The sequence below is a fragment of the Phoca vitulina genome, unplaced genomic scaffold (assembly GCF_004348235.1).
Source record: "Phoca vitulina isolate PV1807 unplaced genomic scaffold, GSC_HSeal_1.0 scaffold12, whole genome shotgun sequence".
NCBI lineage: Eukaryota > Metazoa > Chordata > Mammalia > Carnivora > Phocidae > Phoca > Phoca vitulina.
The window spans coordinates 45,203,915-45,230,404 of NW_022589715.1; the positions used below are offsets into that span (position 1 = coordinate 45,203,915).

The window sequence follows — 26,490 nt, forward strand, 5'->3', positions numbered from 1 at the left end:
GATCCACAGTTCCCTCAATATGAAGGAACAGCTTATAGGAAGGTAAGTGGACAAGATATATGAAAAACCTCACTAATATTATCTAACATGCAGGGAAGAAGGCCAGGCTATGAGATAATTCTTTCAAATAGGTTTGAAAAATGCTGTACATTTTACTTCCCTCCTTCTTAGAAGGTCACACTACATACCAGCAGGTTAAGGGATCTAAATAGTCTTGCTATCATTATACTTGTTTTATATGGTTTCCTAAAGTTATCTGACACAGAACCTCCTTCTCCCAGGTAGTATTTGAGGAATTTAGTGTTCTATGGAACACTTATGAGAAAAACTGATGTAATTAATGAATTCTTGTAGAATATACTTTCCAAATATTAATGGAAAAAACTACATTGATTAGGCCAGGAGGAAAAATAAATTCCCTCTTAAAGTTCACAATTTTAAGACTCCATTGCAAAAAAAACAAAAAAATTAACAATCCCAACAACAACAAAATTCTGACCACTTGGAAATTTATAATACTCTTAAATTAAAAAGATATCCAAACTACAATTATAGATTATCTCGTAAATAAATATATTCATAAATCTAGTAAATAAATAAATTTCATATAAACACAGTTATATGAAAACTAAGAGAATGTGGCCAAAGGCAAATTTATATCCACTTTCATTCATTTTTTAAAAAAGATTTTATTTATTTATTTGACAGAGAGAGAGAGAGAGAGAACGAGCACAAGCAGGAGGAGCAGGAGAGGGAGAAGCAGGCTCCCTGCTGAGCAGGGAGCCCGATGCGGGGCTCCATCCAGGGACCCTGGGATCATGACTTGAGCCGAAGGCAGACGCTTAACCGACTGAGCCACCCAGGTGCCCCTCATTCATTTTTTTAAAAAGACTTATTTATTTATTTGAGAGAGAGAGCGTACATGCACATGAGGTGGAGGGACAGAGGGCGAGAGAACCTCAAGCGGACTCCACACTGGGCATGGAGCCCTACTGGTAGCTCAATCTTACGACCCTGAGACCTTGACCTGAGACGCAACCAAGAATCAGACACTTAACCAACTGAGCCACCCAGGTGCCCCTATCCACTTTCATTCTTTTTTTTTTTTTTTTAAGATTTTTATTTATTTTTTGACAGAGAGAGAGACAGCGAGAGAGGGAACACAAGCAGGGGGAGTGGGAGAGGGAGAAGCAGGCTTCCCCGCTGAGCAAGGAGCCCGATGTGGGGCTTGATCCCAGGATGCCGGGATCATGACCTGAGCTGAAGGCAGACCCTGAACAACTGAGCCACCTAGGCACCCTATCCACTTTCATTCTTAAACAACAATTGAAATATCTGAAATAAGCTTTTATCATATCTGGAGAAGGGGGGGGGAGAGAAAATTATATAATGTTATATAATGTAAATATATTATATGAAAATTGATAAATTGTTAAACTAGAAATCAGGAAAAGAATGGAACTAAATGGAACTAAAAAACCATCAATATGCTACACACCCTAGTTGAGGTAGTCAAAGGAAATAAATGAAGAACTTTAGAAGCTGTGATTGATTATCTATCACCTGCTAACTCTTCCTTCAGGATAAATCTCTTCTACTTCCTTAGCTGAACATCCCTAACTGCACATCTTGAACAGAAGCTGGACTACAAGTATATCCTTACACATGTACCACATCCATACACAGTCTACATACAGAACTCCACAGCCATGCAAGGAGGAGATCCAAATTCAATCTCATCTCACTTCCCCAGAGCTAAACACTACTTGTACAGTGGTTAAGAGTGTGAACCTTGGAGCCATTTTGTCTCCTTGGGAATCCTGGCTCTGTCACTTAAGAGCTGTGTAATCTTCAGAAAAATGGGTATGTTTCCTGTATATTAGTATGCTCAAAATAGAACTATATAAAAAATAGTACCTACTTCACTTTAAGAATTATTGTATTATAAGAGTTAATTCACATAAAGTGCTTAGAACACTGACAGACAATAAGCACTCAATAAACATTGGCTACTGCTGTTGATATATGTTCATTTTCTTTGTAGTTTCAAAAATTGTTCCTGTTTCCTCCAGTCTAATAGCATGCAAATTTTAAATCTTTACACCAGATCTATTACACCAGATATTGGCATTACATTTTAACAAATATTTTTGAAGATTTTTTTCGTTTTCTCTACAAATATTGAAAACCAACTATAAGGTATAACCTTCCCCCTCTCCCACCATGTGATGTACAAAACTTCCTCAGAACTCATAAGATTAGTGAGATTCAAACTGGTAATTTTTGTTTTTATATTACACCTTTTCTATTTAAAAAACCCTTTCTTAAAATCTGAATTACACTTCACAATTACATTAAGAATTACTTGGACAACAATAAAATTTATGTGTGTTCTATTCCCCTGGTTCCTTTTTGTTTATATAAAATCCTATATGATGGGGCGCCCGGGTGGCTCAGTTGTTAAGCGTCTGCCTTTGGCTCAGGTCATGATCCCAGGGTCCTGGGATAGAGCCCTGCGTCAGGCTTCTTGCTCAGCAGGGAGCCTGCTTCTCCCTCTCCCTGCCACTCCCCCTGCTTGTGTGCTCTCTCTCTCTCTCTGTCAAATAAATAAATAAAATCTTTAAACAAACAAACAAAAAAGGTAATTTATGTGTAAGTGATATAGAGCTGCAAAATAAATGAATACTTATTTCTGGAGGTTATTCTAAAATTGGCATAAAGTTAGAGTTCATTTTTTGTTTTTTAAGATTTTATTTATTTGACAGAGAGAGCGAGTTAGAGAAAACACGAGCAGGGAGAGAGGCAGAAGGAGAGAGAGAAGCAGACTCCCCACTGAAGAGGCAGCCTGATGTGGGGCTCGATCCCAGGACCAATATTATGAACCTGAGCCGGAATCAGGAGTTGGCTGCTTAACCGACTGAGCCACCCAGGTACCCCAAGTTTATATGGTTTAATAACAGTATATTCCTACTCCTTTACCTGTGAGTCCTGAAAAAAATCAACAATAAGAACAAAATCAATTAATTCTGAGTAAGAGATAAAAGGTAATAAAGAACAAGGAATTAACTAAATTTAAAGGGAAAATAGCCCTTGTTTTAGAAAAAGTATGGTATCAGTGTAAGCAGTTTTTAACATCCTAGCAACCTAAATGTATAGGAAAAGAAAAACCATAGCTGTCATATCATACTGTAATATAGAAAGACACATACTACACTATTAGGTGAAACTTTTTTCTGGCCTTCAGTAGCAAAATATCACATGAACTATATACTAAATAAGTATCTGAAATTTTGATTTGTTTTTCAAAGGAAGTCAAATTTTACAAATGTATTTTTGGATGAAATTACTTAAATTAGATATGTTTTCAGTCAGTTGGCCCAAGGGATGTCTTTTAACGATAGGGAAATAAAACTTTAAAACATTAGCACCCACAACATCCTTTGCCCAACCCACTTCAGTTTCATACAGAAAAGATATGTATGAATTATTTTTCATATATTGATTAAGACAATTATTTTAACGATTCTAGCCATGTTCTATCTTGGTATTCCTGAGATTACACTCCTAGAAACTGTTTGGTTCAATAGTCTTACTTTTTAAATTCTATCATGTGAATTACAAATTGTTTTGACCATAGTAGAATTGCTATTTCCTTGAAGTAGTAAATTGGAAGAACTGGTACTGAAAACCTGCCGTTCAGGGCAGTTAAGTATTATCTTGAGTAAGGTCTCCAAATAACAGTCTGGTTATGTTACCATGGCAGCATTTCCTTTCACTGGGTCTGTTCACAAACTATCAGTAACAAGAGATAAAATTATATATTTGCTAACATTATGTTTTAGAGTCTTCAAAGAGGAATATATTTTAAACTAATTCTCACTTAAAAACCTTGCCCCTTTATTATTGTGCTTAGATGACAGAACACAAATAATAAAGAGTTTCAGACGTTAAATATTGTTTTAAACTAAATTTGCCTATAACAAAATAAACCTGTGCAATGGAAACAGGAAATGTGCACTCTCTCATTTATTTTGCATTTTGGAACTATAAGGCTTCTGGACTTAACTTGGTAGAGAACCACGGAAGGTTTTGAAGAAATAAGGAATACACCAAGAAATGAACTTTAAAAAGATCTTAATGTTAGTTGTAAAGAATAGTTTGGGAGAAAAGGCAATGTTCACTATTCCTGAGATGTTTTTATGTACTTGCCTTGTACATTTTAATAGTTTCCTCCCCTGATTATCTTTTCTGTGGTTTTTAGAATGACTGAATTAAAAAGAATTAACTAATCAAAAAGGGCATTCATAAGTCCTGTTTATAGTTTAAAGCATGAACTTTTATAGTGGTTGGCATGACTTCTTTTCCTGGGATTCAGCTATTGAAGCGAGTCATCACTATGCAAACATAAAGACTAAAACTGTACTAAACCAGGCAAAATTTCTAATTTTGTGTTTCCCAGCTCAAGTCAGTGTCTTCATTTGGCTTTATAAAAATTTAGAGAAGTAGATATAAGACCTGGATGTTTAAATATTTAAAACATGAAACCCAAACCAAAACAAACCAAAAAAAGACCATGTCTAATTTTTATAACTTTAAAATACCGAGGCAGATAAATACCAAGCCAAGATTTTTAGACCTATCTATTGAGAGTATTAACTACGGTATGGATGATAGGGGGGGAAATCTAATCAGAAGCTATCCAGCTGGCTGGGTATCATTATCACTTTGTAGTTTGACCCAGACCTTGCCATCTTGCCATTTTTTTGAGATTATCATCTATAGATAAGAGATATTCATCAGAAAAGTGCTGGCAAGGCTGCCAAATTCAATTCCAACATTTATTGGATGTAAGTATAACTTACTTGCCTTCTGTAGATTACAAGAGAAGTACTGTTATTTTGAAACACTGATTCCAGAAGTATTTCATAAATTAAAAAAAAAAAAAATCCACAAGCAACCCCAACCCTACCTGAATGTATCACTTTCTGTCCAAACTTCAGAAATTTAAGCAGAGTGGCTATTGATTTTTGTGAAGACCATCTCCTGCCAGTTTCTTTCCTCCTACCCTGACCTGTTGTAATAGCTTACTAATTTTTATCCCAATATATTACAATTTCTATATTTATCCTCATATTTTTTATTATCTCATAAGATGATTTCTTTCTCTTTATCACACTCTCCCCGGACTCTGGACTGTATGCTTTCTTGTTTGCTAGCTCTCACTTCCTTAACTTTTTTCTTTCTCTGAGCATTCAAAATGCTCAGGTTAATTATGTAAATAATGCACACATTTAAAAATTAAGGATAAAAACAAATCCCTTTTGATCACTACCACAAATCCAACTACACTGCACATATTATTCTGCAATTTTTATTACAAACAATACCACAGTGGATATATATCTCCTTGTATGTAAGTATGAATCTTACTCTAGGGGAGAAATCAGAATCTAATCCACTAGATCAAAAGATATGCACATTTCTAATTTTAATAATTGTAGCCAAGTTGCCCTCAAAAATGGTTGTACTAATTTACACTCCTAGGAGTGGTATGAAAATAATGGTACTATTTCCCCTATCCTTATCTAAATTGATACTATCAAACATTTAAAATTTTTGCATTCTAATGGGGTACAACTATTTTTGTGGGTTCTTTTAGTTTGTATGTCCCTGATTACTAGTGAGGATAAACATCTCTGCATGCTTATTGGCTATTTGTATTTCCTCCTCTGTTAACTGCCTGTTCATATTCTTATCCATTTTTTAATTAGTTTTCTTTTTCTTATTGAATTAGATTAATTCTTTACACACAGTGGTGTACAGCGCATTATAAACATCTCCTATCAACTTCACATTTAATGACAGAATGTTGGTAGTTTGAAACTGGCCATGATGGAAATATTTATACCTTGAGAATTTACAAAAGCTATACCCCATTCCTACTCAATCCCCATCCCACATATACCAGGCACACCATATTTTGAATCCTCATCTGTTGGCTGCTAGTTGTCTCAATCACTTCTTCTTAACCAATCATTTAAGATTTCTGCAACATTTGATACTGTTGCTCATTCACACTTAAATTTACCCTCCTTTGCTTCCACTACAATATACTTTTCCTAGATTTTTCTACTGAAAATCAGTGCTGATGACTTCCAAATTTAGAGCTTTAATCCCACATTACCACTACTCCTGTACCATATTTCTAAGTACCTAACAGACAATTCTCCTTTTATGTCCCCCATAAGCATAAACACAATAGGTCTAAAACTAGAAAATAATTAAGTGATATAATTCAAAATAAAATCCAACAATACATGTTGGAAAGAACATATCCAACATTCCTAAAACTTTTAGTCATCTGAAAGGAAAGTTTGAGGCTGGGGGAATCTGCTTCCAAGATGGCTTATTCACACAACTGTTGGCAGAAGGCCACATTTCCTTGACACATAGGCCTCTCCATAAGGCTGCTTAAATATGATATGGCATCTGGCTTCCCCTATAGCTAGTTATCCAAGAGCCCAAGATAGAAACTATAGTACCTTTTATGACCTAGCCTCAAAAGGCATGATCCATCATTTCCACAATATCCTCTTGGTTACACAGGTCAGCCCTATTCATTACTGAAGGGAACTCTACAAGGGCAAGAACAGTGGAAGGTAGGGCTCATTTGGGGGCCTCTTGGAGGCTGTCTGTGACAGACATTGAGCCTTTGAAATTATTGAGGCTTTTTTAATGGCCTAACACACAGTTCGTCTTCATAAATATTCCATGTGTAGTAGACAATGTGTTAGATAGCAATATGTTACAAAAGATAACTAATACAACCTCCTTAAGTTAGCTGTAAGATGATGACAGATGACGATATATCCTAATGTCTTGCTACTCATGGACTAATGACACCAGGATCAATGGGGAGCCCGTTAGAAAAGAAAGAGCCTCACTCTCCACCATAGATTTGCTGAATCAGAATCTGCATTTTAACAAGATCCCCAGATATCAGTGAATACACTTAAGTTTGAACAGCACTATCCTAGAAAAATCCTTCAGTCACTTAAAAACATAATTACTTGCTCTTCATTTTTATTCAAAACAAGAATAGGAGAGTTCTGCTACCATTTGGGAGTATAGGAAGCCATTAGAGAACACAGTTACCAGCCTAACAAGAAAAAAACCAAATAATCCACAAAATCATAATTTTTTATGAGCTCATCTGAGAGCTAAGACCATAAGACAACTGAAATAACTGAATTCTAAAGTGTGACAGGGCCTTGTTAGGAGAGATGGAACATATGAACTGTTTTACCTTTGGGAGAGCACAGAAAAAGTGGCAGTCATAAAATAAGGTTAAAAAAAAAAGACTCAAATTTTAACAAATTGTTAAAAGCAGGGGCACCTGGGTGGCTCAGTCAGTTAAGCGTCTGCCTTCATCCCAGGGTCCTGGGATAGAGCCCTGAGTCAGGCTCCCTGCTCAGTGGGGAGCCTGCTTCTCCCTCTCCTCCCTGCTCGTGCTCTCTCTCACTATCTCTGTCTGTCTCTCTCTCTCAAATTAATAAATAAAATGTTTAAACAACAACAAATTCTTAAAAGCCAAGTGTGAGCCAGCAAGATAATTTAGCATCCTTGGCATTTCCAGACAGAAGGGTCTGCATCTACTAGCCAGCATTTTTCTACAGGCCTCCATCCAGTGCTCCATAGAAAGACTTTAGACAGGGCAGGAGACCTAAGAGAGACACCCTTGGAGATGGTGATGGATGTGCAGAACATACTAAGGCTTAAGGCTGGAACAAGGATATCAGGCTAATCTCATCCATATTCCAGGCTTTAAATGACCATAAGATGAGATCAGGTGTCACTGTGGGACAGTCACACAATCTGCCTACATGCTGGACAAAGCTCCACTATGAAGCAAAAGCTGTCTGCCACTGAAAGAGAGGCAAACACCCTCGTCACCCCAGTCCCAGGTAAAGGATGGCTACTGCTGGGGAAAAATACAACACTCAACTATCCTCACACTTTACTGACACTAGGCAATGGCCATGTGTCATTAGGTAATAGGCAGGAAATTTGCCCATGCCCAGATGATACAAAGCAGAGATCTGCTGCCCCTGAGAAAGGAAATGGTAACTTACTTGTACCCAGGACCTCCCATTGATACTAGGCAGAGTTTATCTACCTTGAAGGGAATAAGCAGGAAATTGGCCTGAGCTCTGGAGCAGTGCTGTCCAATAGAACTTTCTACAATGACAGAAAGATCATATATCTATACTGTCCAATATGCCAACCACTAGCCACATGTAGATAACTGGCTACTGATGATTACAGCTCTAGACTCCACTCTGAGTAGATGGAAGAGACTGTCTGCTCCACGGGAAGACAAGGAAAGTCCTACTTTTGAGACAAAGGTATACAAAACCTGCTTAATACTAAAACTAGAACAGAAGAATCAAGAAACTCCTGCTCCCATCCCAAGAGCCTCATACTAAGTAAAAAGCAATTGCTATGGGAGGGGCAAGAGCACAGAGAGAAATATCTAACTCCCTTCCTGCCTCCAAATATATCACAAGCTGAAAGATGAAGGTAAAGCAGAAATGCTGAGAAAAATCATCTGACACTCCAGGACTCACATTAAGCACAAAGTAACAGCAGTCCATCTCTGTATGAATTTGAAGCCTGTGGTACTCAGAAGGTAATTATGACAAGCACAAAACCTAAACCTAGACCAATTATTACCTAGATTGACCAATACCTGTTTCATGCTAACAATCTGACAGAAGTAGAGGTATGTTTCTCTTACAATGTTTGACATTTAATCCAAAATTAAGAAACACACACAAAAACAGGAGATAAAACAGTCAACAAAATCAGACGCAAAGATGGACCAGAAGATATACCATATCTATAATTAATATGTTTATGGATCTGGTGGGAAATTTTAGCAAAAAGATGGAAACTACTTTTAAAAAGGCAAATGAAGGGCAACCCTCTTGAGTTCCCTCCCTCTTCGGGAGCTTTGTACTATCATTTTACTACTGCTCAATAAACCTTGCTCTGCTGCCAAAAAAAAAGGGGGGGGGCGGGCAAATGAAAATGCGAGAAATGATAAATAGGAAGAAGTTCTTTATCAGATTTATCAACAGAATGAACACAACAGAGGGAAGACTAAACCTATAAAAGACTGAAAGAAATGATCCAAACTGAAACAAAGAGAGAAAAGAGTAGAAACTAGGGCAGAGGAAATAAGAGGTGAGACAATAGCAAATGGTCTAACATATTTTTATTTGGAGTCCCAGAAGTGGGAAGTGAGCCACAGAAATATTTGAAGAGATAATGAACAAAACTTTTCTAAATTTAATAAATGACAACAAATCACAGATCCAAGAACCTCTGAAAAACCAAAGCAGAATAAAAATAAAGAAAAACACACCTAGGTACACCACAGTCAAACTGCTTAAAAGTAGTGATATAAAGAGAAGTCATAGAAGTCAGACAGGAAAAAGAGGAAAAAAAAAAAAGAAAGAAAGAAAGAAAAGAAACATTATAGAGGAATAAAGATAAGAATGACAGCAGACTTCTTATCAGACATTATATAAGCCAGAACACAAGAGAGAAACATCTTTAAAATCCTTCAAGAAAAAAAAAAACTTCTTAACCTCCACAAAAAGATTCTTATAAATTCATTGCCAGATTTGAACTATAAGAAATGTTAAATAAACTTATCAAAAAAAAAAAAAAAAGGAATTGATCCTGATAAACATCATGATTAGTCAACTTTTTCTGTGAAAAGCCATATAAGTGGTGTAATAGTATAATGGTGATAAATTAAAAATATATACTGAAAAGTGTATAGCAACCTTCACCGCCACCAGCAGCCCCCCAAAAGAGAATAGCTCATAAGCCAATAGTAGAGATAAAACTGAATCATAAAAAAATACTCAATCCTTAAAAAGACAGGAAAAGTGGGAGAAAAGAATAGAGCAAATAGAAAACAGCATGATGATAGATTTATAGCCAACCATATCAATTACATTAATATAAATGGTCTACATTCCAATTATAACACTGAGACTGTCATACTGAGTAAATAAGTAACACATATTGATACAGTGACAGAACACTACAGAAACTAAGAATAGAAAATTAGAACATTAGAAAACTTATGTCCTATAGTAGACTGAAATTGTTAGATTTATATCAATATTTAAGAAATTTAAAAACATCTCAATGAAAGCAAATGATGAATATAATTAAGCTAAAACTGAAGTAATTATGAGTTGACTACTTTTTGTCTTCCTTTAGTTTCCCCATATTTTAAGGTCTTGATGTTAATTCTCCCCCACCTCCCCAAATACAGCAATGTTCATTAACACTGACCTTGCCATGGCTTCTTTCCACTTTCTGAAAACATTTATTCAGGGACAGATTATGTCGAACAGAATTCTTCCAGCCTGTTGGTGCAGTAGCAAAATATGGGAAGCGATCCAAAATCCAGCTATAAATTTCTTTGACAGGCAAACATTTATTTGGAGAGTGTTCAATGGCCATGTAAATGAGAAGACTAAAGGAATATGGGGGCTTTGCAGTTGCTGATTTTTTTTCTGGGTTCTGATAGCAAGATGGTCCTAAGGATGGCACATCATCTCCCTCTATGTCATACAATGGACTAACAATTGGAAGACCCTCACTTCCAAAGCTGAAGTTTGTTAGAAGATTAGTACTTTCATGAAGCCAGTTCAAGTTTGTGAGTTCATCATCTGCTGACTCACTGTCCACTAGAGTGGCCTTTGGCCTGGCAGCATCAACAGCTTCAGGCAAGCTTCCCATTTTGTAAATCTGGCTTAATCCTGCAACCTTTTCAGCTCCTGGAGTTTCAGCTCTCTTTTCTGGAGTCATTCCAATTACTGGACCCATTTACTCTTACAATTCTGCAATAAAGAAAACAATTGTCAATCAATATAATACTTAAGATTCGTAAGCTCATGGAAAAAGAAAATACATATTTAAATATCACCAAATCAGAAATTTTGCAATTATCCCACATAATATTTAAGCACAATATTTGTACAACAAAGACATTAAAGGTTACAAAACAAGGAAGAGAACTTATTTCATATTACTCAAAATGGCTGTAAATAAAATACAGAATTATAACACTATATGTATGAGTGATATTAATAAAAGTAAGTAATATATTTTGAATACTTAATATTAAGTCCTGAGCCTACAGTTACAGCCTAATAAGTAATGGTTATTATTAAAAATAAGCAGACTTTCTTTGAATTATAAGACTTTATAATCCATGCATTTTAAGGATCTATGACCTTCCTCAATATAGAAAATAACCAAATTTAAATTTAATAAATTTAAATTCAAATAAATATTTAATAAATTTAAATTCAACATTAAGCCAAATTTAAAATATTGCTTAAACAATAACTCTAAACAAACCCTTTCCTCAAATCTGAAATATTTACTATAGAGATAAATAATTTCTAACATTTTTATAGATTATACTAAAAGAATAACATTTCTTATTCACTAAATTCATTATCAGCAAAATTATTGCTTACTGTAAATTTATTCTTATTACATTCAATATTTTAACTGAATTCAGTATCATCTCATCAAGTACTGACACTGAAAGGCTGACATTCTCTAAGTAAAATTCGAATTATCACTGTATTTTCAAGGAGAGGGGGAAAAAAAGCTATTTTTTTTTTTTTTAAAGATTTTATTTATTTATTTGACAGAGAGAGACAGTGAGAGCAGGATCACAAGAAGGGGGAGAGGGAGAGGGAGAAGCAGGCTTCCCGCAGAGCAGGGAGCCTGATGCGGGGCTCGATCCCAGGACCCCGGGATCATGACCTGAGCCGAAGGCAGACGCTTAAGGACTGAGCCACCCAGGCGCCCCAAAAAAGCTATTTCTAAACTATCCATTTTTATTTCTATTTTCTCAAATGTCTTTTGTTTTACTTTTGAAACATACTTCAATGCAAAAACTTATCATGGGAAAATAACTGACCAAAGAGAAAAGTGATATAAGTAATATACTATTAAATTCATTTTTAGTGGTTCATAAAAGTACCTCATTTATGAATTCAGTGAAAAACTTTGTCTTCCATTATCCTATTCAATCTACTTATGCTTATATAACTGAAATAAGAGAAGTACCTCTACAGTTTTATTTTACTTAGAACAAAGCTGGCAGGTTACTCCAAGAACTATGAAAACCAGTCAATTTTACATGTAGAACAGTCTATCTGGATTCTGGTAGCTACTAATAGATGTAGTCTCAAAGCACTTACTTATCAACAGCATCAGCTAATATTTTTGGGACCAGGCATTGTGCTAAACACTACAAACTATATCTCAAGTAACTATCAATTAAACCCTATAAAGTAAGCACTATTATTAACCCAATTTTATAAATGAGAAAAATGACTCAGAGGTTAAGCATCCTGTTTTAGTTTACCTGTTTAGTAATGGGAAACAACAGAATTTAAACCTGGGCATACTGACTTCAGAACCACAACTCTAACTACTACATTATTCTGGTAAGAAGGCAAACTTATCACCAGTGAATACCAATGACCCAAATCCTATCTATTTTAAATCTTACTACTGTTCTCTCCATATCCAGTTACTATCTTTCTTACTTAGACCTGTATCTATAACTTGACATACCAACACATTTTAAAAGGAAAAGATCAAACTGAAAAAATTTGGTTTATATTTCAATCAGTTATGAAAACCACATATTCATAAACATATGCACATGTGTGCATGCATATGTGCACATAATATATTTCAGAGATGACATCCTGTCCTATGTAGCTGACCATATTATTCACTTTACCACCAAAGTCTCTTTACCCATAGAGAATTTCAAAAATGTGATCAATGAGAATTCACTGGTGGAAGAATATCTTGCTTCCTTTAAAAAAACAAACACTCTTAGCAGTCAGTGTTCAAAGACGGGAATGACTCATTTCCAATGTTCTACTTTTGCCTTTCACCTATTATCTCCATTTATCTTCAATCACATATAGAAATCAGAGAGTACCAAATATCAGTAGCTAACACTTACTGAAATTTTACTATATTATAGATACTATGCTATGGGCTTTAAAATCTCTACTTACTCTGCACTGCTACTTAGTTCTGTGTATGGTCCTTTCTTCACAGCCATGAATTCCATAATGTGTAAGTTTTTTACTTTTGTATTCCTAATGAATCTTAACAAAATGTTGGGCATGAGTTGGCATTCAAATTATAATAATTTCAAACTGAAATGAACTTACAATCAACATATATGTTTACTCTGTAACAAGTGCTGTGTCACCTGCCTTTAAGAATTATTTTATTTTAGGGGCGCCTGGGTGGCTCAGTTGTTAAACACCTGCCTTCGGCTCAGGTCATGATCCCAGGGTCCTGGGACTGAGCCCCGCATCAGGCTCCCTGCTCAGTGGGGAGCCTGCTTCTCCCTCTCCCACTCCCCCTGCTTGTGTTCCCTCTTTCGCTGTGTCTCTCTCTGTCAAATAAATAAATAAAATCTTAAAAAAAAAAAAAGAATTATTTTATTTTAAAAGAAAATCCTTCATGCTAGAAAACATTCTAACTGGTAACAATCAGAAAACTGAAATTCACTGTTATTAATAAGGAAATGGAAGCGAAGTAAGCCATTTGCCTAAAGTTCTAAAATTAATAAACAGTAGAGCCAAAATTATAAACCGGACTGAGGTCAATATTCAAGTTCTTTGTCCATTAGGGTACACTCAATCTCTTAAGTAACTTATATTTTTAGCAATACTAATTAAGACATTGTTGACAGATATGAGAATAACATATATTCTCCTCAGAAACTAATTCAGATGGTTGCAAATATATGTTATTCCTCTGAATTAGAAGTTTAGAATAAAATCCCATTGCTTTAAGACGTAAAGCAATATTATGGCAGCATATATGCCAAAGATTACACAAAATGTACAGCCAAGCAAAGTTAAAAAATCAAGTACTGACACTGAAAGGTGTATATATCATTTGCAAAAATTTTCTCCCATTCAGTGGAGAAAACTTTTTATCTTGTTTATGGTTTCCTTTGCTCTGCAGAAACTTTTTTAGTTTGATGTAGTCCCATTGTTTATTTTTGCTTTTGTTTCCCTTGCCTAAGAAGACAGATCCAGAAAAATATTGCTATAGTTGATGTCTGAGAGATTACTGACTTTTCTTTTAGGAGTTTTCTGGTTTCAGGTCTTATATTTATATTATATTTAATACCTGATTTTGGGCAAGGAGCTAGTACCGTTTCGGAATGCTAACTGGCAATATGCACCAAGAATCATTAAAAATGTCATATTCTTTGACCCAATAATTCATAGATCAATGGAAGAGAATTTAGAACCCAGAAATAAACCCACACATATATGGTCAATTAATCTACAACAAAGGAGATGAGAATATACAATGGGGAAAGAGAGCTTCTTCAAAAAATGGTGCTGGGAAAACTGGACAGCTACATTCATTAAGAATGAATCTGTACCACTTTTTTTTTTTTAAGATTTTATTTATTTATTTGACAAAGAGATAGTGAGAGCAGGAACACAAGCAGGGGTAGTGGGAGAGGGAGAAGCAGGCTTCCCGGAGAGCAGGGAGCCTGATGTGGGGCTTTCAATCCCAGGACCCTAGGATCATGACCCGAGCCGAAGGCAGACGCTCAACAACTGAACCACCCAGGTACCCCAAAACTGTACCACTTTCTTAAACCATTCACAAAAATAAACTAAAAATAAAGACCTAAATATAAGAGCTCCCAGGTATTGGAGCAGGGAAGCCGGCTGCAGAGACGGAGCCGAGGCGCGGGCTCTCAGCTCGGGGTTGCCATAAACCGTGATCTGTGGCACAGTCGGGCCACTGCTCCTCCAGCAGGGTACCCAACAAGCGGCAGATCGGGGAGACCCCCCTTCCTCCCCGGGGAGGAGCAGCGTGGGAGCACACCACAGGGATCTGCTGGGATTGGAGACTCCACACGGGGCCGGGTGCCAGAGATAGAAATGCTCGGTCACAGGCCGGGTGAGCACGGAGTGAGGCCGGAGACCAGGGAGACAGGAGTGATTGACTGCTTTTCTCTGGGGGCTCACTGAGGAGCAGGGCCCAAATTCTCGGCTCCTCCAGCGGAGATTGGGAGGCAGCCATTTTCACTCTCCTCCTCCAAAGCTGTACGGAAAGCTTGCAAGGAACAAAAGCTCGGGAGAGCAAACTGGAGCAGATTACTTAGCCTGGACCGGCAAGGGAGGGGCAATTCCACCTCTGGCAAAGACATTTGGGAACCACGGCAACAGGCCCCTCCCCCAGAAGATCAGGGAGAACAGCCAGCCAAGACCAAGTTTACCGATCAATGAGAACGGCAGAACTCCAGCGCTAGGGGAATACTGCACGTAGAATTCATGGCTTTTTTACCATGATTCTTTAGTCTTTCAAAGTTAATGTTTTTTTAACTTTTTTTTTGTTTTTTTTTTTTTTTCCCTTTTTCAACCATCTTATCAATCCCTTTTTAAAAAAACATTTTTATTTTTCATTTTTCGTGTCATATTCTATCCCTTCGTAGTAGTTACCCATATTTTTGGCATATATATATAAGTTGTTCTCTCTTTAAAATTTTGAGATTCAGTTTCTTCTAATAGATCAAAATATACCCTAAATCACTAGTGTATGGCTTTGTTCTAGTCTCCTGCCTGATCACATTCTCTCCCTTATTTTTCTTCTTTTTTTAAAAATCCTCTTCTTTCTTTTTTCAAACAACTTCCTATCAATTCCTTTTATAAAATTTTTTCTAATTTTCATCTTTACAGTCATATTCCATCCCTTCATCGTATCAACCCTTATTTTTGTACATATACAAGTTTTTCTTTCTTTAAAATTTTGGGAGGCACGTTCTTCTAACAGACCAAAATACACCCAAAATCTAGTGTGTGGCACTGATCTATGCACCAGCCTGACCATATTTGATCATATTCTGTTTTTTTTGTTTTGTTCTGTTTTTCCGTTTGTTTTTATCTTTATCTTTTTTCTTTCTTTCCCTTTCTTTTCCCCTGGTTTCAGGTCTTTTCTGATTTGTTTAGAGTATATTTTCTGGGGACGTTGTTACCCTGTTAGCATTTTGTTCTCTCATTCATCTATTCTCCTCTGGACAAAATGACAAGACGGAAAAAATCACCTCAACAAAAAGAACAAGAGGTAATACCAACTGCCAGGGACCTACTCAATACGGACATTAGTACGATGTCGGACCTAGAGTTCAGAATCATGATTTTAAAGATACTAGCTGGGCTTGAAAAAAGCATGGAAGTTATTAGAGAAACCCTCTCTGGAGAAATAAAAGAACTAAAATCTAACCAAGTTGAAATCAAAAAGGCTATTAATGAGGTGCAATAAAAAATGGGGGCGCTAACTGCTAGGATAAATGAGGCAGAAGAGAGAATCAGTGAGATAGAAGACCAAATGATGGAAAATAAAGAAGCTGAGAAAAAGAGAGATAAACAACTACTGGATCACGAGGGCAGAATTCGAGAGATAAGCGATACCATAAGATGAAACAACATTAGAATAATTGGGATCCCAGAAGAAGAAGAAAGAGAGAGGGGGGCAGAAGGTATATTGGAGCAAATTATAGCAGAGAACTTCCCTAATCTGGGGAAGGAAACAGGCATCAAAATCCAGGAGGCACAGAGAACCCCTCTCAAAATCAATAAAAATAGGTCAACACCCTGACATCTAATAGTAAAACTTACGAGTCTCAGAGACAAAGAGAAAATCCTTAAAGCAGCTAGGGACAAGAGATCTGTAACCTGCAATGGTAGAAACATTAGATTGGCAACAGACCTATCCACAGAGACCTGGCAGGCCAGAAAGGACTGGCATGATGTATTCAGAGCACTAAACGAGAAAAATACGCAGCCAAGAATACTATATCCAGCTAGGCTGTCATTGAAAATAGAAGGAGAGATAAAAAGCCTCCAGGACAAACAAAAACTAAAGGAATTTGCAAACACGAAACCAGCCCTACAAGAAATATTGAATGGAGTCCTCTAAGCAAAGAGAGAGCCTAAAAGCAACATAGACCAGAAAGGACAGACAATATACAGTAACAGTCACCTTACAGGCAATACAATGGCACTAAATTCCTATCTTTCAATAGTTACCCTGAATGTAAATGGGCTAAATGCCCCAATCAAAAGACACAGGCTATCAGATTGGATTAAAAAACAAGACCCATCGATATGCTGTCTGCAAGAGACTCATTTTAGACCCAAAGACACCCCCAGATTGAAAGTGAGGGGGTGGAAAACCATTTATGCTAATGGACACCAAAAGAAAGCTGGGGTGGCAATCCTTATATCAGACAAATTAGATTTTAAACCAAAGACTGTAATAAGAGATGAGGAAGGACACTATATCCTATTTAAAGGGTCTATCCAACAAGAAGATCTAACAATTGTAAATATCTACGCCCCTAACATGGGAGCAGCCAATTATATAAGGCAATTAATAACAAAAGCAAAGAAACACATTGACAACAATACAATAATAGTGGGGGACTTTAACACCCCCCTCACTGAAATGGACAGATCATCTAAGCAAAAGATCAACAAGGAAATAAAAACTTTAAATGACACACTGGACCAAATGGACTTCACAGACATATTCAGAACATTCCATCCCAAAGCGACGGAATACACATTCTTCTCTAATGCCCAGGGAACACTCTCCAGAATAGATCACATCCTAGGTCACAAATCAGGTCTCAACCCGTACCAAAAGATTGGGATTATTCCCTGCATATTTTCAGACCACAATGCTTTAAAACTAGAACTCAATCAAAAGAGGAAAGTTGGAAAGAACTCAAATACATGGAGGCTAAAGAGCATCCTACTAAAGAATGAATGGGTCAACCAGGAAATTAAAGAAGAATTTAAAAAATTCATGGAAACCAATGAAAATGAAAACACAACTGTTCAAAATCTTTGGGATGCAGCAAAGGCAGTCCTAAGAGGAAAGTATCTAGCAATACAAGCCTTTCTCAAGAAACAAGAAAGGTCTCAAATACACAACCTAACCCTACACCTAAAGCTACAGAAAAAAACAGCAAATAAAGCCTAAACCCAACAGTAGAAGAGAAATAATAAAGATCAGAGCAGAAATCAATGAAATAGAAACCAAAAAACAGTAGAACAGATCAATGAAACTAGGAGCTGGTTCTTTGAAAGAATTAACAAGATTGATAAACCCCTGGCCAGACTTATCAAAAAGAAAAGAGAAAGGACCCAAATCAACAAAATCATGAATGAAAGAGGAGAGATCACAACCAACACCAAAGAAATAAAACAATTATAAGAACATATTATGAGCAACGATATGCCAGCAAATTAGATAACCTGGAAGAAATGAATGCATTCCTAGAGATGTATCAACTACCAAAACTGAACCAGGAAGAAATAGAAAACCTGAACAGACCTATAACCACTAAGGAAATTGAAGCAGTCATCAAAAATCTCCCAACAAACAAAAGCCCAGGGCCAGATGGCTTCCCAGCGGAATTCTACCAAACATTTAAAGAAGAATTAATACCTATTCTGTTCCAAAAGATAGAAATGAGGGAAAACTTCCAAACTCGTTTTACGAGGCCACCATTACCTTGATCCCAAAACCAGACAAAGACCCCATCAAAAAGGAGAATTACAGACCAATATCCTTGATGAACATGGATGCAAAACTTCTCACCAAAATACTAGCCAAGAGGATCCAACAGTACATTAAAAGGACTATTCACCATGACCAAGTGGGAAATATCCCTGGGCTGCATGGTTGGTTCAACACCTGCAAATCAATCAACGTGATACAGTACATTACAAAAGAAAGAACAAGAATCATATGATCCTCTCAATAGATGCAGAAAAAGCATTTGACAAAGTACAGCATCCTTTCTTGATCAAAACTCTTCAGAGTATAGGCATAGAGGGTACATACCTCAATATCATAAAAGCCATCTATGAAAAACCTACAGTGAATATCATTCTCAATGGGGAAAAACTGAGAGCTTTCCCCTTAAGGTCAGGAACGCGGCCGGGATGTCCACTATCACCACTGCTATTCAACATAGTATTAGAAGTCCTAGCCACAGCAATCAGACAACAAAAAGAAATAAAAGGCATCCAAATCGGCAAAGAAGAAGTCAAACTCTCACTGTTTGCAGATGATATGATACTTTATGTGGAAAACCCAAAAGACTCCACCCCAAAACTGCTAGAACTCATACAGGAATTCAGTAAAGTGGCAGGATATAAAATCAATGCACAGAAATCAGTGGCATTCCTATACACCAACAACAAGACAGAAGAAAGAGAAAGTAAGGAGTCGATCCCATTTACAATTGCACCCAAAACCATAAGATACCTAGGAATAAATCTAACCAAAGAGGCAAAGGATCTGTACTCAGAAAACTATAAAATACTCATGAAAGAAATTGAGGAAGACACAAAGAAATGGAAAAATATTCCATGCTCATGGATTGGAAGAACAAATATTGTGAAGATGTCAATGCTACCTAGAGCAATCTACACATTCAATGCAATCCCCATCAAAATACCATCCACTTTTTTCAAAGAAATGGAACAAATAATCCTAAAATTTGTATGGAACCAGAAAAGACCCCGAATAGCCAGAGGAGTGTTGAAAAAGAAAAGCAAAGCTGGCGGCATCACAATTCCGGACTTCCAGCGCTATTACAAAGCTGTCATCATCAAGACAGTATGGTACTGGCACAAAAACAGACACATAGATCAATGGAACAGAATAGAGAGCCCAGAAATGGACCCTCAACTCTGTGGTCAACTCATCTTCGACAAAGCAGGAAAGAATGTCCAATGGAAAAAAGACAGTCTCTTCAACAAATGGTGTTGGGAAAACTGGACAGCCACATGCAGAAGAATGAAACTGGACCATTTCCTTACACCACACACAAAAATAGACACCAAATGGTTGAAAGACCTCAATGTGAGACAGGAGTCCATCAAAATCCTAAAGGAGAACACAGGCAGCAATCTGTTCGACCTCAGCCGCAGCAACTTCTTCCTAGAAACATCGCCAAAGGCAAGGAAAGCAAGGGCAAAAATGAACTATTGGGACTGCATCAAGATAAAAAGCTTTTGCACACCAGAGGAAACAGTCAACAAAACCAAAAGACAACTGACAGAATGGGAGAAGATATTTGCAAATGACATATCAGATAAAGGGCTAGTATCCAAAATCTATAAAGAACTTATCAAACTCAACACCCAAAGAACAAATGATCCAATCAAGAAATGGGCAGAAGACATGAACAGACATTTTTCCAAAGAAGACATCCAAATGGCCAACAGACACATGAAAAGTGCTCAACATCGCTCAGCATCAGGGAAATCCAAATCAAAACCTCAATGAGATACCACCTCACACCAGTCAGAACGGCTAAACTTAACAAGTCAGGAAACGACAGATGTTGGTGGGGATGCGGGGAAAGGGGAACCCTCCTACACTGTTGGTGGGAATGCAAGTTGGTGCAACCACTCTGGAAAACAGTATGGAGGTTCCTCAAAAAGTTGAAGATAGAGCTACCATATGATCCAGCAATTGCACTACTGGGTATTTACCCCAAAGATACAAATGTAGGGATCCGAAGGGGTATGTGCACCCTAATGTTTACAGCAGCAATGTCCACAATAGCCAAACTGTGGAAAGAGCCAAGATGTCCATCGACAGATGAATGGATAAAGAAGATGTGGTATATATACACAATGGAATATTGTGCAGCCATCAAAAGGAATGAGATCTTGCCATTTGCAATGACATGGATGGAACTGAAGGGTGTTATGCTGAGTGAAATAAGTCAATCAGAGAAAGACATGTATCATATGACCTCACTGATATGAGGAATTCTTAATCTCAAGAAACCAGTTGAGGGTTGCTAGAGTGGGGAGGGGTGGGAGGGATGGGGTGGCTGGGTGATAGACATTGGGGAGGTTAGGTGCTATGGTGAGCGCTGTGAATTGTGCAAGACTGTTGAATCACAGATCTGTACCTCTGAAACAAATAATGCAATATATGTTAAGAAAAAAAAAAAAAAGAAGATAGCAGGAAGGGAAGAATGAAGGGGGGGAATCGGAGGGGGAGACGAACCATGAGAGATGATGGACTCTGAAAAACAAACTGAGGGTTCTAGAGGGGAGGGGGGTGGGAGAATGGGTTAGCCTGGTGATGGGTATTAAAGAGGGCACGTTCTGCATGGAGCACTGGGTGTTACGCACAAACAATGACTCATGGAACACTACATCAAAAACTAATGATGTAATGTATGGTGATTAACATAACAATAAAAAATTAAAAAATAAAAATAAAAATGGGCAGAGGACCTGAATAGACATTTTTCCAAAGACATACAGATGGACAACAGACCCATAAAAAGATGCCCAACATCACAAACCATGAGGGAAATGCAAACCAGAACCAGAATGAGGTATCACCTTATACCAGCCAGAATGGCTAGCATCAGAAAGATAAGAAATAGCAAGTACTGCTGAAGACATGGAGAAAAGAGAACTCTCATGAACTACTGGTGAGTTATAAATTGGTACAGCCACTGTGGAAAACAGTACAGAGGTTCCTTGAAAAATTAAAAATAGAAGTACCATAGGATCCTGTAATTCACCTTCTGAGTATTTACCCAAAGAAAACAAAAGCACTAATACAGAAAGATATAAGCATCCCTATATTTACTGCAGCATTACTTATAATAGCCAAGGTATAGACGTAACTTAAGTGTCCACTGTTAGATGAATGGATACATAAGATATGGTATACATAAGCAATGGAATATTACTCAGGCATAAAAAGGAATGAAATCTTGCCACTTACAACAACATGGATGGACCTAGAGGATATTATGCTAAGTGAAATAAGTCAGACACAGAAAGACAAAAACCGTATGATTTCACTTACATATGGAATCTAAAAAACAAAACAAAACAAATAATATCAATAAAGAGAGAAACACAGACTCATCAATATGGAGAACTGGTGGTTACTAAAAGGAAGAGTATGGAGGGATGGGTGAAATGGGCGAAAGGGATTAAGAAATACAAACTTCCAGTTATAAAATAAGTAAGTCACGGGGAAGAAAAGTATAGAACAGGGAATATAGTCAGTAATATTATAATATACTGGGGTGCCTGGGTGGCTCAGTCAGTTAAGCGTCTGTTGATTTCGGCTCAAGTCATGATTTTGGGGGGGGTCTGCACTCAGTGGGGAGTCCGCTTCAGGATTCTCTCCTCTCTAAAATAAATAAAATCTTTTTTTAAAATGATTTTATTTATTTATTTGAGAGAGAGAATGAGATAGAGAGAGCATGAGAGGGGGGAGGGTCAGAGGGAGAAGCAGACTCCCTGCTGAGCAGGGAGCCCGATGCGGGACTCGATCCCGGGACTCCAGGATCATGACCTGAGCCGAAGGCAGTCACTTAACCAACTGAGCCACCCAGGCGCCCTAAAATAAATAAATCTTAAAAAAAATAATATTGTAATGTACTTATTGTGATGAGGATTTTGTAATGTATGTAATTGCTGAATCACTATGCTGAACACCCAAAACTAGTTTAATATTCTATGTCAACTATACTTCAAATAAAAAAGTCATATTCTTTGACCCAGTAATTCCACTTATGAGGCACTTCAGTGAAATAATCGTACATAGGAAAAATAGATTCTCATTCTTCCTCGTCTTTTATACACACACACACACACACACACACACTCATCCAAGAATTATTAAAGACAATAGAAAAGTATAAACAACTTACACATTTTATTACAGAGAAACAACTAATTAAACTGAAGTGAATCTATTCAATCTATTATTTAGTCATTAAAAATCACTCTCTTGAAGACTATGAAGTAAACAAAAAAGTTTATTAAAAATTGGTGAAAAAGTAAAAATACGTAACATACTGGTTTATATTAGCAACTCGATAATTTCTTTCTTTGTTCTCTTTACCAGTTTTTCTTTAATGTGTTTATTATTTTTGTAGTAAAAAATTAAAATACACTCAAGGGGGAAAAAGTTGTGCTGGATTATTTTTTAGTATTTCCACTTCACAAAGAATCAAATCACAAAAAGGTCATGGACTTATCAAAGACCTCAAGTCAAAAACAGAAGCCACCTCAGGGGAAAAAAAAAAAGCCAAAAGAAAAGAAAAAAAAAAAAAGCCCAAACAGAAGTCACCTCTTAAATTCAGTACAGCCTATTCTGCAACCAAACTCTTCTGTAACACAAATTAGCTCACTGGTAAATAGGGGAAAGATTTTAGTACAATGTGAAAATCACATTGGTTTGTAAGTGATTTTTACCAGCCTGTTTTTGCAATACTAAGTAATAACAGCTGAACCCCAAATAGGCTAACACAGTGGAAACCTGCAAGCTGCTGAAAATACAGTATTGTACACAATTCTCATTCAACCCATGTTCTTGCTCTTGGCACAGCTTGGCCACATGCATTTTCTTGGAAGTGTTAATGAGCTCTTCTCTCTGAATCTTTATGCCTTTTACCCTGGCCTCCATAACCCTGTAGCTTCAACCCTTCCATCAGGCTATTTTCATCCTTTTTTTTTTTTTTTAAATCCTAAATTGTAGTATTTCTTTATTTGTAATAAATTTAATGTATCTTTAAAATATTCTAATATTCTTATATTAAAATTTATTTTTGTTGGTGTTCTGGGTACAAAGCTTCATACTTCTAAGTGAGTTGACCCATCAGCTAGCACAATATTTTAGTGTTTTCAGAAATATATAGTATGTAATATCACAAAAGAAAGATCTGTATATTTCATACCAAAAAATTTTTTAAAAGCTTTTACTTTTGTTTGGAAAATTCTAGTTTTACACACACAAAAAAATCTAGTTTTATGAGAAACCGCTTCTTAAAATGAACTGAAACCACTCAGTAAGAGGTCATTAATAATGTGCAAGGAAGTTTGCTTCATAAAGCAGAACAAGTAAAGAAATAAAAGGAAATCTGGGCTAGTGATGTAACATTTCCTTTTATTAATCTTTTAAAAACAACACTTCAATAATTGTTACACGCATAATTGTTACACACGCATTATTGTTACACATAATAAATGTCACTCAAAATAAGCATTAGGGTCAAGAGACTATGATGTGGGGTTTGAAAACCGTACTCTAATTTCTTAGGAGCGTAACTAGCATACCCCAAGTAATGAATACATCCACTAACAAATCCTAAAACCAAGATAATGCTACAAAAAAGTACGTAAATGTACAAGACAATTTTGCAAAGTACACATTTGTGTTAAGACTCCAAGTCTTCTACATTTCAGGAAAAAAACTGAATGTTCTTAGACAAGAATAATTTAAAAGTGGAGAGTTCCAACAAGCCCAGTATAATCACTCTGCAACCCCTGCCTAGAGCTTCACTGTGTAAGGCCATGGCAGTATTTTGAGAAGAGGGCTCAGGATTAAAATATGTCACTTTTTCACATTTGTGCAGCCCATGCATCTCTCAAAGATATCTAACAGAGATCTGCGTATTTCCACACTATGTTCAATATCACAGTGATATTCTATTCTAGGACAAGAAAAATTAAATTCTGTATTGGAATTCTTAGATCATTTCTCAAAAGGTCAGAGGAGAGCACTTTTGCTTAGGTCAGTATTAACAATGCTCTGAGAGGAAATGCTTGACAGAGTTCAGACAAGGTAAACTAAGGTACAGAATTTTCAATATTAGCCTTGTTATTAGAGGTATTATAAGAGCTATTATTGATAGCTCTTTTGCCCAAAATAACTAAGAAACCTCCTAAACACAAAATGTTGGTTATTACCACACAGATTTTTTTGACTAATTTTATTTGTCCATGTTTTTAATTGACTGTATCAAACACTAGGCAAACAAAAACATTTTTTCTTTATAGTTTTACCATGTTAGGACCCCTTAACATTATTTTAGCCCTCTATGTTTTATAAACATCATATAAAATTGAATTGTACTGAAACTTGCTTTTCCCCCACTAAATTCATTAACATGATTGCAGCAATAATTCACTTTTACAGATGACCAGTATTTTACTTTATGATTATATACCAAAATTTATTATACTCTTGAGGACAATTATTTATGTTTGAGACTATTACAAGTAGCATTGTTATGGATATCCTTGTTCCCATCTCCTGGAATATAACTGTCAAGAACTTTATTGGGGTACACAACTAAAAGCAGAATATATTGGGTAGAATTATTGGATCACAGAGTATTCTTCTCTTCCACTTTAACTGGTCATGACAAACTGCTACCAGGGATATATGTGTATTCTCTTTACTCCATGTACGCATCAAAAAAATTTTTTTGCCAACCTGACGACTATGAAATTTCATCTCCTTGTGTTTTAATTTGCGTTTCTCAGATTAGTAATGGGGGTTGAATATGCAGGTATCCTCCACTTTTCGAGTTCTCATTACCCTACTTTGCTTCTACAAAAGACTTACATTATGAGTACCTGTCAAAGAGGATTTTCACTTTTAGGAAAAGGCACAAAGTGAAAATAACATTCAGGGTCTGTTCTGAAGTGTGCATTATGGAGACTGTATGAACCTTGAGCAGGGAGAGTGGCAGTGCCAAGCTCCTTCCCCAGGGGATCTATACTCACCACCTCAGCATCAAGCTGCCATAGCTTTGAACTGTACCTGTGGGATTTTGGGCTTTATCTTGATTTATTTTGTGCATTCCTTGGTAAGATGTGTTCTAAGATATCAGAAAAGCCTGTGAGAGGTTACTTTTTGGCTTTGGGAATGTTTCCATATAAATTAATGGTAACTCCTTCTTCACTTTACACCGTTTGGGCTTCCTAAGGTTTTGCAGGAACACTCTACTTTTGGATAGCAGGAGAAACCTGTATACAAGAAATATCTTCTACTAATTGTCTATTTAAGTCATTTGTATTGTTTGTATACTAATCCTTATATGTGATACAAATATCTTTCCCTAGTAGATGGTTTGTCTTTTTAGCCTATTAGTTGCTTATGAATGAAAAAGTTCTTAACTTTAATATGATGGAATTTATTAACCCTTTCCTTTATGGTTACTGTAGTTTGTTTCTCATTTAAAAATTCCTTCCTAGGGTGCCTGGGTGGCTCAAGCATCCCACTTGATTTCAGCTCAGGTCATGATCTCAGGGTCCTGGGATCGAGTTCCTCGTGGGCCTCCTCAATCAGCGGGGAGTCTGCCCGGGGATTCTCTCTCTCTCTCTCCCTCTGCCCCCCTGCCCAGCTCCTGCTCTCTGTCCCTATGTCTAAAATAAAATAAATCTAAAAAAAATATTTTTTTATCCTTTCTGTTGTGGGAACCAATCTGCTACTGGCCATTGGCATCCCTGAACATTCTTGCCGGAT

At 36.7% G+C, this 26,490-nt stretch overlaps 1 protein-coding gene across 3 annotated transcripts in view; it reads right to left on the minus strand.

Annotated features, from left to right (window-relative positions):
* FOXN2 (forkhead box N2) overlaps nt 1-26,490 on the minus strand; it is a 69,997-nt gene that overhangs the window by 19,204 nt on the left and 24,303 nt on the right. For all 3 annotated transcript variants that reach the window (XM_032411018.1, XM_032411017.1, XM_032411019.1), the window contains exon 2: nt 10,375-10,925. In XM_032411018.1, the coding sequence (XP_032266909.1) occupies nt 10,375-10,911 (537 nt within the window). In that variant the 5' untranslated portion in view covers nt 10,912-10,925. The remainder of the gene's footprint in view (nt 1-10,374; nt 10,926-26,490) is intronic.